This window comes from Desmodus rotundus, chromosome 10 (genome assembly GCF_022682495.2).
Source record: "Desmodus rotundus isolate HL8 chromosome 10, HLdesRot8A.1, whole genome shotgun sequence".
Lineage (NCBI taxonomy): Eukaryota > Metazoa > Chordata > Mammalia > Chiroptera > Phyllostomidae > Desmodus > Desmodus rotundus.
Window position 1 is genome coordinate 99,847,360 of NC_071396.1, and position 13,675 is coordinate 99,861,034.

The 13,675-nt window shown below is 40.6% G+C and overlaps 1 protein-coding gene across 2 annotated transcripts in view; it reads right to left on the reverse strand.

Annotated features, from left to right (window-relative positions):
* Window positions 1-13,675, reverse strand: part of CCDC68 (coiled-coil domain containing 68) — a 43,696-nt gene that overhangs the window by 26,264 nt on the left and 3,757 nt on the right. For both annotated transcript variants that reach the window (XM_053913193.1, XM_024580516.4), the window contains exons 2-5: window positions 9,650-9,729; window positions 4,863-4,958; window positions 1,955-2,083; window positions 825-911 (exon numbers count right to left, since the gene is read on the reverse strand). In XM_053913193.1, the coding sequence (XP_053769168.1) occupies window positions 825-911; window positions 1,955-2,071 (204 nt within the window). In that variant the 5' untranslated portion in view covers window positions 2,072-2,083; window positions 4,863-4,958; window positions 9,650-9,729. The remainder of the gene's footprint in view (window positions 1-824; window positions 912-1,954; window positions 2,084-4,862; window positions 4,959-9,649; window positions 9,730-13,675) is intronic.

The window sequence follows — 13,675 nt, forward strand, 5'->3', positions numbered from 1 at the left end:
TTTAAGTACCATCATTACTCACAAAATTTCTACCCCGTAGCCTGGACCTTCTAGCCCAGACCTCTACCTTCAACTCCGGAATCAGAAAGCTGGTGCACCCACTAGAAACCTCCACTTGAAGGTCAAATAACTCAACATAACCAAAACTGAATTTTTTATGTTTCCCATCATTCACAAACATGAACCTCTTCTTTAGTTTTGCAGTTTCAGAACACTTAATTTAAAGAAAATAATTGAAGCTAGTTGTGTTAGTTTTGGGGGGCTGAAAATAATAAAGGAGACTATGCTTATGCATCGTACCTTATCTTTGGCGTTCTCTGTGACCCCCCTACATAGCAGATTACACTGATGCTGACAACCTGCACTTGGCTGAGGCGAGGCTGAAGCTGGCCCAGTCCAGTCAAGGCTAAGTGCAGATCTCTCAACCATGGGAATATAAGGCTGGTCACAGAGGGGGTGGCGTTCCTTTAAACTTATCAGTTGTCTCATCACTCAGCCTAATGGCTTTAACCACAGGCCCATTGTTGTGGCTCAGGCAACCGTAAAGGCTTGGACCTCCGCCTGTCACTGGGAAATGCTGTTGCTTTGTATCTTGGCTGGGCTAACATCTTCCCGTATAGTTTAGATAAGTAAGCCCAGTTTAAAATATTCAGGTGAGGTCTGGTCTAGGGTTAAATATTTCATACATATGTCCATTAACATCTTTGAATACTGATAAAATATTTAACACTCATCATTCAAAGCTTTAAAGAGAATAATTTCTATATGGCTTTATGTTCGTTTACTGAAGAAATAACACTGGTACATGTTGATAAATTCATTACCTTTGCGTCTAGTTTGTGCTTTGTACTGTTATGTCCCGGTTCATCTTTAAACATTTGATTTCGGATCTTTTCCAGAGTAGTTCGAATCTAGAAGAATAAAAACTTTTTTTTCCAAATGTGAAATGACTTTTATTCTCTATCCCAGCAGCAGTATACTGGATTTATCCAGAAAGTAATAAATATATACCAATCTCAGATTTAAATAACTACCATCAATCTAACTTGCATTAAGGCTAAATTGTTTAGAATGTAGCAAATGAGCACTTGGTCTTTATAACTCTCAGTCAAACAAAATATAATTCGAATGAACATTATATGACAAAATAATTACTATTTAGTAATTAGTATTTAATTCTATTTAGTTGTTTTTCTATATAGTAATTTAGTACTAATTTACTATTTAGTAATTACTATAAAACAATTACTATTTAGTAATCACCACAAAATAATTACTGTCTAGTAATTACTCTAAAATAATTACTATTTAGTAATTACTAGAGAATAATTACTAAGTGGAGATCATACAAATTTATGCGTGAAATGTAAACCCTACGTCTTGGCGACCTATGGAACTATAAGACACTCCAAGATGAATTAATTGATATGAATGTTACAAATGTCAATATCCAAATTTTTCCGTCTGTTCTAAGAAATAGTTCATAAGAATGTATGTTTTGTTACCCAAGATCACTGGATTCTGAAAAGATTTCACATTTTTAATGAAGGACCATGCCAACACGTAGTCATTGGCAGATAGCAACCCTGAACCCCAAGAAGAAACGAGGCCAGAAGAGACAGAAACTCGGCAGGAAACAGAAGCTTCTGCCAGGGGACCAGGGGACCAACACTCAGGAAACCACCGAAAACCAGTGTAAAACATGGGGAGTGCCACGGGGAGCAGTGTGGGGCAAATTCAGTGCGGGTAGGGGCTCCGAACCACGGCTCATTCTTCAGTTTTACTCCAGGTGCTAAGTGAAGAGAATGCTACACGTGTTCCCACCTCAGTCACCTGTGCCCGCCCTGGCTCGTTCTTCCTCGCGTGTCCTCTGCAGGGAGAAGCAAAGCCCAGTGATCTGTACTGGACTTTAAACCGCCCTATCACCCTAACAAGATGTCTGGTGCCCACATACCATTTTCACGTACTCGGTTTCTTCGATAATGTGAGCTGATGTGGACTCGTACGGGGAAGAATGATCTTCGGTCTCGCCCCTCGAGGGGGCCTCTGTGGTCATTGCTACTGTCGTCATCGTGAATTCCGGCTTTAGGAGAAGAGAAATCGGTTACACAAACTGACTCCTTTGATTACGTGATTGTACGGGTTGTAAACTGTACTGACACTGTAATCAAATCCTGTATAGTAGAAAATATTATAAATTATTGATATCTGTGTGTATCAATAAATCCAGGCATTAATTTAATATGAAAACAAACCTGCTAAAACAGTCGTTAATTGGAAACAAAGATAATCTGGGAAGGAAATACGTAAAATTTTTCTTTTTATTCCACATTATATTAGACTATAAAACCTTGCATAGAGACCATGTCTTCTTCATCTTTATATTCTAGCACATAGTAGGGGCTTCATAAATATTGGTAGAACTAAAGTAATATAATTATAACAAAATGATATGTATACATGCACATATATACATGTATATCACTTTACACTTAACACAGAGCTTTTATTTACTGAATTTTATTTAACTCTCAGTAGCCTTTAAAAAAGGCCATTTACCGAACATTATTTGTAATAGTAAAAGATTAAGAAAACTTCAAAGGCCCACAAAAAGAGGACTGGTTGAATAAGCTACCTAGTGCTATGAACTTTTTCTCTAGGATGTATTATTTGATGAAATAGCATGGTGCAGAAAAGGATATGTAGTATCATAATTTCTATAAGAAGGAAGGGATGGATGGAAGGGGACAATCTGTGATTTATAGTTTTGACATTGAACCTATTATTTTACCTATGTATAAAATAAAATGAAAATGAAAAATCCTTTGAAATAAGAAATACCTGTATATCAAATTGGAGGCATGCATGTGACTTTAAAGTGACTTTAAAACACACACCAGGGACTATATCCCAAGCGTACAATGACCTAAGAGCAAGAAGAATAGCAAAATGACCTTAAACTACACCTACTACTAATACTGTTAGTGGAGACACCGGTGCTGTCATTTTGAAATGACTATATGTGTGTGCAGACACGTGCTTGCACCCGACCACATGGATGCATAACAAAGCCGAGAAGTCATTGCTTAACATCATCATGAAACGAGATTTTTAGAGTAAGGGGAAAAAATACACAAATTAGAATGAAAAATGTTACATAAAAGCCTTGTAATCTGAACTGAAATTATGAGTACAAAATAATGATTTATTTTCCTTTAAAAATGTATATTCTAGATCTAACCACTGAAAAAATAGCAATTAACACTCCTAGTGCCCAGACTGTGGCCTCAGTATACCATTTTCTACCAAAAAAAAAAAAAAAAAAAAACAGGCCGTCTTGAGTGATTCAGATCTTGGGCAAGAAGTAGGTAAGGTAAGCCTGAGATATCTTGTCATACCAGAAAGCAAAAAAAGCAATAGCATACTACTTGAATAAAACACCAAAGATACCAGCCTAAAGAGGAATGACTATAGGGAACTAAAACATAGCAAAATGTATTTATTTATTTATTTTTAATTTTGTATCTTGCAACTTTACTGAATTTTCTTACTAGTTCCAACAGCTTGGGAGGTTTTTTTTGACACTTTTATACATCTTTATATAACTTTTTTTACATTAGTAAAATTTATAGTATGTTTACAGGTTTGCTTTTTTTTAACTTTTTTTTTATTGTTGTTCAAGTACAGTTGTCTCCATTTTTTTTAAATTCCAGAGGTTACGAGGACAGGAGAGAAAACAACACCACCAACACCATGACCACCCCCGATCCTCACTGTCCAACTCAGTGGAGGTAGGCCACCATCATACTAACAATTAGCCTCCAAAAGTGCTGGGGGGTCACCAACAAACATTTATCTTGCCTTTGCCATGTGGACCATAATTCCTGCTAACGTATATGAGGGATCGGTAGAACTAGAAAACCTACATTTTGCAAGCCCCTATGAAATAACGGATCTTATTAATAGTTATCAACTGGCACTAAAAAAACCAGGTGAGAGGTGGATGAAGAATGCGTTAACCCGAGAGATCTCACTCATCAATCTCCACATAAGTAAAAAAGGCGCAGCCAGACAGCTGTCCTCTAAGTGTGGTACGTTCACAAATAGGAAGTGTTGCCTATGAAATATGATATTTTTAAAAGTGAGCTTGAATCTAATCAGGCCTCTGTATCGAACAGCAGTAAACATCTGAACAAGAGGAGCATGTTTAATGAATCTTCAAGGGTAAAGGTTGCAATCCGCCAGATCCAGATTGTATGAAATATTATAGGACAAATAATTGCTTCCTCCCACAAATTAATTATATGAAGAAAGATGAGGCGAAGAGAAATTTTTATAAATCAAGAGTCCTAAGAGACACATGGCCAAATATAATATATAAATCTTCTTTGGCTTGTGATTCAAATAAACCAACTATATAAAGACATTTCTGAGAAAATTGGGGAAGTTTTAACTTTGGCTGGATAATAGAAGATATTAAAGAATCACTGTAATTTTACTAGGTGTGATAATGAATTTATTCTTTAAATAAAAATATTTTCTGTTAGTCATATATTCATACATTCTGACTTATTAGCAGATGAAATAATATTACATTTGAAATTGCTTTAAAATACTCTAGTATGGAGGAAAAATGGGTGGAATAAAGATGAAAGAAGTTTGGGCAAAATGCCAGAAATTATTAAAGCTGGGCAGCTGGGCTTCCTTATACTCCTCTACCTATTTTGTTTCTGTGGGAAATTTCCATAATAAATAGTAAAGAACTAAAAAATAAAGTAACATAAAAAGTCCTGTGAGGTAGGATTATTAATCTCATTTTACTGGTAAGGAAACCAAGACTCCCATAGGTGATGTTAACTTACCGAAGATCACAGTAAAACTAACAGAGCTGAAACTTAAACCTTTATCTTTTAGACGCCAAGTTCAAGAGTGTTTCCATCACAATGAAACTGGCTTCCCTAGTGAGAAAAAAACAACAAACAAAATTATTTAAAATTTAGCAATAGTCTATGTTATTAAAACACACGAAGAATTTTCATATTTACTAGCATTTTACAACTAGATAGTTTCTGGGGATAACTCAGAGTTTTGTGTTGATCCTTTAATCTTCAATGAAATTGACAGACTATGCCAAGAATTTTCCATTTTATTCTAAATCCTCTTCTTAGAGAGCCATGATGGCTTCTATTTGTTTGGGCTGAAGTTGACTTGGCAGCTGCACCTCTGCTGGGCAGAATGTGAGTGGAACTACTTCTGTTACTGGGTCCTCTTCAGTGTCTTCTGGGATGAGATTCTTGGTCCAAAACAACATTTTAATGCTCAAAGGACAAAATAAGCTAACAAACAAAATAGAAACAGACTCGTAGATACAGAGAACAGACTGACAGCGGTCAGAGAGGAGGGGGTTAGGGGTTGGGTGAGAAGAGTGGAGGGACTAAGCAAAAAAAAAGAAAATGAAAGAGAAAACCTCACAGACACAGACAATAGGATGGTGATGACCTGAGGGAAAGGAGGATGGCAGGAGGCAGACAAGGGGAAAGGGGGATAAACGGGATGGAAGGGGACTCGCCTTGGGGTGGCTGGCGAACACACGATACAATATACAGATGATGTGTTATAGAATTGTATGCCTGAAGCCTATATAATTTTATTAGCCAGTGTGCCCCCAATGAAGCTAATAAAAATTCTTAAAAAGAAAACAGAAATTCCCACAGAGACGATCAGCAAGGCGTTTGGAACCAGCAGTGGAGGGGTCAGCACACCAGGGCCCAGGAGCCTGAGCTGGCTTCCTGTCTTTTTTTGGACACCTATGAACTAAGAATGGTTCTTAAATTTCAACCATTAAAAAGAAGAAGAAGAAGAAGAAGAAGAAGAAGAAGACGACGACGAAGAAGAAGAATACATGATACATGAAAATTATATGAAGTTCCAATTTAGTGTCCATAAATAATGTTTTACTCTAACCATGGCCATTCATTTACATACTGGCCATGTTGCTTTAGCGCTACCAAGGGCAGAGTGGAGTAGCTGCATCAGAGAAAACCTGTGACAAGCGATGCTTTGTATATTTACCATCATCTGCTCCTTCACAGAAAACTCCTAGGTTAGGGTGCAGCGGGCAGCCGGGGCGGGGGGGGGGGGGGCAAAAACAATGGGGAAACAGAGGCAAGCAAAACATCGGTTTGGTCTGAGTCACTTTTTGTTCTCCAGTTCAATCCTCCTTGATCTATAGTCCCATTTGATGGATTTGCCTCTTTTGTTTCTTTTTACTATGTTATATGACGTGTACATAACAAATGATGAGAGGCATTTCATCATGCAAGTAATGCTCTTAAGAACAGGTCCCACTGATTTCTCTCAGTCTTTCATAATTTAAAAATCACAACAGGCCTCATGTTATGTAACCAAAAATATATTTTCTTTTGTGTCCTTTAATTTTAATATCCAGGAATGCAGCTCCTTATTCACTGCCATTCTCGCTCACTGTTGGGCCATTTTGAACAAGTTCCATAAAATTCTGGTCTCAACTTACATATCTGTAACACAGGGGCGAGAACACCTGGAGTTGTTGTAAACATGACGGATTTGTAATCCCTGTTTGTAGAAGGCACTCAGCGGACAGTAACTGATATTGCTACTCCTATTATTTTATATTATTGATGACTACAGAAGATAAGCAGCCCAGAACAGAGTGGGTAGTTCATGCCTAGCTGGTTGCAAGGTTTATAACCCCCCTATTCATATAAAATCAAATTCCCTGTCTCTCTTTGGTTCAGAAAACTTGTGCAACCACAGTCCTTGATTTATACAAAGAAACCCAAGGGGAACTTAAGCCCACAAAGTCCAAATTGCCATATGGCATTACCATCCTGGGGAAAATCCATCTTAGCATTTTATTTCTGCCAGAAGTAGATTAGGCAGATAAAACTTTCAAAATAAAACTCAATCAGTTAATTAAAGTGAGAAATGAATTTTATTTGTTTTATGCTAGAGTGGATTGAAGACAGCTTACGAGTGGCCTCACTCCAAGAGGTGTTATTTCCTGGACCAGGGCTTTTCAAACAGGGCTGGGGGGGAAGGGGAAGGGGAAGGGGGAGCCTGAGCCCACAGGGCTTTGCTGGCTCCTTTTGAAGCAAAGCAGCTCGGCTTTGTTCAGTCACACAGTGAATTTTTCCATGAGACTCTGTGAAGAAAGAGCTTTCTACAAATAACAGGTTTGGAGCTAGACTCTAGTTTCATGGCCTGACCCTGCCACGCAGTAGAGGTGTGACACTGAGCCGGTTCCTGCGTCTCCCTGTGCCTCTGTGTCCTCACCAGTAAATTTCAGATAATGTCAATAACATTAATAACCAATAATGTGAATAATAAACTGCATGGAATTGTTTGAGGCAACATTTGTCAAGCCCTCACAAGAGGGCCTAACACACAATACATGAGCTGTATGTGTTTGTCCATTGAGTAAATAGAACATCAAACCAGAGAAGCACCAGGTAGTATTTTTAAATAGTGTGCAGATCCAGCTGGGCTATAAAAGAAAATCTGTCTGGGGGAATTTAGACTAGGAAATCCGTGGTATTGGTTCTTTTTGGAGAAGGTATCAATCACCCATCAACATCCCCAAATGATTATGCTAACATACAACAGTTTACAATTTACAAAACAATTCACACACATTATTGTGAATTGTGATAAAGCAACACATCACTGGTCACCCAGAATAATGTAACTAAACCTACTCATCTGTTTAATGATAGACGAATTGAATGGCTTACGTGTTACACAATAAACCCATACAAGGCACTGTTAAGGGTTGAATTGTGTCCGCTCTCCATTCATATGTTGAAGTCCTGACCCTCAGTACCGCAGGATGTGGCTTTATTTGAAAACAGGGTCGCTACAGAGGTAATTAGTTAGGATGAGGTCATCCTGCAGGGGGTGGACCCCTCGTTCCATGTGACAGGGCAAGTGTGGACACAGACACGCACTTGCGGGGATGGGGACACCTGATGAAGCGGATGGCAACAATCAAGGTGATGCTTCTCCAAGCCCAGAACCATCAGAGGCTGGACTGTGGGAAGCCTGGAACAGATGCTCCCTCACAGCCCTCAGAAGGACCCAACCCTGCCAACACTTGTCTTGGACTTCCAGACTCCAAAACTGTGACACAAGCAATGACTCTGTTATGACCACTCTGTGGCCTTTGTCATAGCAGCCCTAAGACACTAATGCAAGCACTGTTTATATCCTACAGCTTCAAGTGTTTCTTTTCTTTATTTAACCCTTAGTTCAGTCATTCATGTAGTAAATGTTCACTGAATACAGCTGATTTAAGGGCTGTGGCTGCAGAGGTGAGCCAGAGACCCTGCCTTCATGGGACTTGGATGGAGTACAGGCTGGGAGACAGACATTAAACAAAACCAAAATACAGCGCACAGGGAGCAGAATGGGAGGTGATGACAGTGCCACAAGAGAAAGCAGAGCAGGGGAGCAGAGTAAAAGGAGGTGCTAAATAAGGGAAGGCTGATCTGAAGAGGTAGCATTTAAACAACAGACTTGAATAAAGAGAGGGGAAGCCGTATGGCCAGGTGGGAGAAGAGGATTCCAGGCAAGGCCGGGGAGGAGCAAGAACAGAGGCTGGAGTTCGCTTAAAGTAGTGTTCTAAGAACCAGGAACATAGCAGAGCCTACCATTTTTTTTTCTTTTAATGTAGCAGGGATTTTTTTTGAGTAGCCTGAAACGTAAGGCTTCCAATTTGCTTGAGGGGCTGTCTCCACAGCCACTTAAAACAACTCTTGCCCTGGCTGGTAAGGAGGCCTCCGGGCTGAAGGCAAGGCCGGGCTCAGCAAGTCAAGGCAGGAGCAACAGACCCCAGGCCAGCCCAGGGAAGGGGCCATGAAGTCCCGCTGGCTGCGCAGTAGGCTTTGCAACTCACTTCCGTGGTGTTGATTGAGAAGCACCTCGGTGGCTGCTCCGTATGTTTTTGCTGTTCAGCACCTGGATCTCCTCCCCAGATACACGGAATCACCATCTGTAGGAGTCTCTGCAGGAAAGGCCCTTTACCTGTCCTTCCTCCCTTCCTGGAGCACAAGTACAACCCCTAGACCCAGCCAACTGAGTACTGTCACCTGGGAAGGCCAGTAAGGGATCAGCCGTTGGGCTTGTGGAAGTTGGAGGCTGTGAAAGCCCTGTGATTACTCTGGGAAGGGAGGGAGGCTGGCCCAGGGTGCTGATTTGTGTCCAGTGGCAGGAACACCTGGTCTTGCTACAGCCTGATCTTTGCTGAGGGACCAGCACACTGGACTCTCCCATTTCCAAACCAAGTTTTCCCACCAATTCTGGATGCTGCTCCATATCCTTCCAGTGAATTACTCTTCTGCTTAAGTTAGCCAGAGTCAATTACTCAGGTTTGCAACCGAGAGCCCTGATGGGTTTGCACACCGTTCCTGAGTTTTCAGTTTCTCAGTTCTGAGCAAACGATATTGAATGTTGTTTCATTGTTCTTGATCACGATTATATAGAGCTTAGACATCAGAAGCTGAAAAGGTCTACCACGAAAGTGCTACAGGGGTAATTAGGTTATAAAGGGGGACAGAGCTAACATATCTCTGAACCCACGAAGAGACTGCCGCCTGAACGGTAAAGAGCATACCTGTTCTGCATCCACATTTCACAGCACAATGGTGACATCCAGTGTCAGCTAGCTAAATCTCAGGTGACTGTGCAATTTACCTGGAAAGTGGTGCAGAGAATATCAGAAGACATGCATGTTAACGCTGAGCCCAAGTAATCACAGTTTTCAAGTAATAATCTAAGATCTTCAAGGTGGAATTAATTTCATGCATTCGCAAATGCTACTCATTTGTATACACACACATATTTATATCATAGCCAGTGCTAGAGAAAGTTCTTAGATATGAAATAAAAGTGATTTAGTTTAGGGGGAAAACGTATTGAAATATTGGTACAAACAAAATAAACAAATATAGACTTCTGACAAAGCACTGTGTCATTTACCAAGAAATCACGTTCCAAATCAATCATTTGATACTTCACAAATCAATCATTACAATACACCATCTATAGTTATTACCTATATATCTCCATCTCTATTCCTATGCATGTATGTATAATGCAACCAAGTCACAGACCAGTGGTACAAGTTTTTTAAGGTCATAAATTGACTTCATGACTTGAACCCAGATGGATTGATCCCAAATTCAGGTATCTCTGTAATAAAATGATCTATCTTCATAGTTCATAGGTATAATTTGAAATTTTGAAAAAGAGCTAAAGGTTTCACCCAGTGCCCCTAAAGCAACTAAACTATGAAGTCTGGGTGGGGGGAGAATCACATGGATCTCTTCCCTTTGGGGAAGGTGGGGAAGAGGGCCCAGGGTCTGTTGCGTGCCTACCACAAGTAGGCCAGTGTGTACTCCCTTGAATAACCCTCACAAACCCCCTGAGAGGTTGGTGTTATTAGTTCCGCTTTACAGATGAAGAATGAGGCTCAACACAACTACGCAAAGGCAGCTAGTTTGTAACGGCCACAGATCCCAACCTGTGAGTCTGTGGGTTCTTCCCTACTCACCACCTTGCTTCCTGCTGCGTTCTGATTGGATTTCTAGGCCTAGTTTCTTGGGCCCAAGCTAGTTTAGTCATCAGAGTTTTCCAAAGTATGTCAAGTACCTCCTGATGTGAGCTCCTAGGTGTGTCCTTCAGGGACCTGAGCAGACATCGCTGCCCCAATAGATTTGCTTCACGAACAGAAGTAGTATGGATTCATGGCTTAAAAAGGGGGCTCTGGATGATGTCGGTGCTGCCCACAAGACTTTGTTCTCTTCCCCGCTAGTTGGGTGGATTCGGGAAAGTTTTAAACTCCCTAGGCTTCAGCTTCCTCAACTGAAAAATTCAGATGACAATGGTTACTGCCCCGTAGAGTTGTATGAGGGCTAAAGCGGATAACATAAAGGGGCTCACTGGAGTATCTGACACAAAATACGCATTTAAAGAATTCAAATTCACAGCCTTTTGGGACATGTGCTTATAGGATGCCATTTGAAAGTGTCGATGATAAGCTCAGTTGTCCCCATATGACTCTTGTCCCCCACCTGCTTTGATCTTCTCTATTAACAGTCAACTCAAAAGCCACCTATGTCTTGTTGGTGTAAAAAGGACGAAGGAAAGCAGGTGTCAGTACCATATATCCCAATCATTTGTAACATTTATAAGGAAGGTGCCCTTTGGAAAATTCTTTTGTGGCTTTATAAAATATTTTCAAAGTAAAAAGCTCAGGAAGTTATACAATAGCTATAACTTCCTAAACTGATCCTAGAATATTTTAGCTTCACCAAAATTTACTTAGGTTTAAAAATTACATGGTGAGGGAGGAAAACAGACAATACCAAGTGTGGGTGAGGCTGTGGAGCTGGAGCTCCTATCTGTCACTGGTGGGACTGAAAAATGTGCCACCATGTTGGGCCCCACGTGGGTAGTGTCCTATAAAGTTAAGCACACACTGTACAACCCAGCAACCCCACTTCTAGGTGTCTACCCAAGTGAAATGGAAGTTTGTCCCATACAACACAAATGTGTATGATTGCCAAACACTAGAAAAAATTCAAATATTCTTCAACAGGTGAATCCTACTCATCAGTGTGAAAGAATGAACCCCTGACACACTCAACAATATGGATGAATCTCAAATGCATCATGCCGGCTGAAGACAGCCAAATCCAAAAGGCTACTTTATAGTTCCACTTACAGAACATTCCAGAAAATCCTGTGGGGACAGAAAACAGGTCAGCGGTTACCTGGGGACTGGAGGTTGGGGAGGAGCTGACTACAAAGGGGACCCAGGGGAACTTATTTTGGGGGGGTGATATAACAATTCTGTAGCTTGATGATGAAGGCGACTCCATGACTGTGACCATTGAGCAAAGCCTACAGAACTCTGCACTAAAAAGGGTGAATTTACATGCTTTTGTTTTAAAATTAATAATCCAAGAGTACCATAGAAAAAGCAAAATACAACTGAGATTTCAGAATCAAAGAACCTTCACCGCCTTTATCAGAACTAACACGAAGTCACAATTAGCTGGATTTGTTTTTATCAGTTCAAATTACTGACACTCCCCCCTCCAAAAACAAGTGAATATGAGTAAATATGTCCAAAAAATGTTGGAATCAGGATTGTTAAAACACAGGTAACTGAGCTGCTGATAGATAGGTAGAATTATTGCTGCTACTAGAATAGTCAATGAAGCCTCATACTCAATAAGGGGATAGAAACAAAAGAGATCTAAACATCTTAAGAAAGTTAATTATAATTATTATTTGCTAAGGTGGAAAAATAGGAGGAAATATCTAAAAAGTACATAAGAATATTTGCAACAAGATTTAAATAGGTTGAACTAGAATTGTCTCATCCACCCATCGCTCTCCCACTCCTGATACAGATGCGCACAGCATGTTGCTATTCTTCACAGTTGCCCTTTTCCATGCAGACCATCGATCAGGTCAATGGCTACAGAGTCTCCTCAGAGTGGCCGCTGCCTAAAGCAGCCTGGACCCTGGACCCTGTGCATGGTGGCCTCCACCCACCCTCTTGCTCCGGGAAGATGACACACTTATCGGAGGGCAGCATCCCACCAAAATCCAGGTGATACTAGAAAACTACAAGCATGAGAAGTAGCTTCTGGTTCTGAGTAAAACCAAATTCCTTTTATTGGATCGATCAGGAGAACACACTTTATGGTGAGTGAGCTCATGAAAACAATGAGAAGATGCTTACAGCTTGTGCAGATAGAGCCTTCCCCCAGGTGGGCGTGTCCACGCCCGTGTCAAAGTCTGTGAAAGTGGAAAGGATGAAGGTGGATTCCTGCAGCTGGCATATGCCCCTTAGGAGACAGTCGCTGAACGAAATTGCCAGTGCATGACTTCACAAATGCAACTGTCCTGGGAATGTTCAAACCTTTACCGCGTTAGAAAAGATAAGTTACCAGCCGAGACTGACCAATGCATGCAGACGCAGATGACTAAAAGAGCAGTGTTCCCACCCAGTAGTTCCAGCAGGTTGCTCTGATATTTCAAACAGAAAACTCAGCTCCGAAGAAGCAGAGTCAGTGTTGGAAAACTGTATTATTTAACCTAGACTCTCTTGTTTTCGAATTTTAGAAGTTTAAAGATAAACATCTTTAATATGCAACCCTTTGCATACTAAGTTGTCAATTAAATAGGCCTCCGAGTTTGGTTAATGCACACCCTCCCTAGAGGAACTTGCAATTTCACCCAACACTTACAGGCATTCAGAGATATATTGTCTTTCCTTTAGTTCCACAGAGTCTGCCAACTTTTTTATAGAAGGTTTCTCCTCAACTCGAGAAATCTCCTTAAGGAGATCTTTAAGCAGAAGCTGTCAAGTGTCACCTCCTAAAACTGAATTTGCCACTTAGTAGTTGGCACAAAGCAGGGTGGATGGGGGTGCATAAGAAAACAGCTCTGACTGAACTGCATGCAAGGTTCCCGATTGCTGAGAGAGGCACACCGAAAGTCAACACTTTCGCAGGGTCAGAGAATTCGTGTTCATTCTATAGACTACACAGAGAAACAGCACTACCTCGTAGGAACCTGGCTAACTTATACTTTTGGCCTAGCTCCTAAAAACACCACAGAGAAA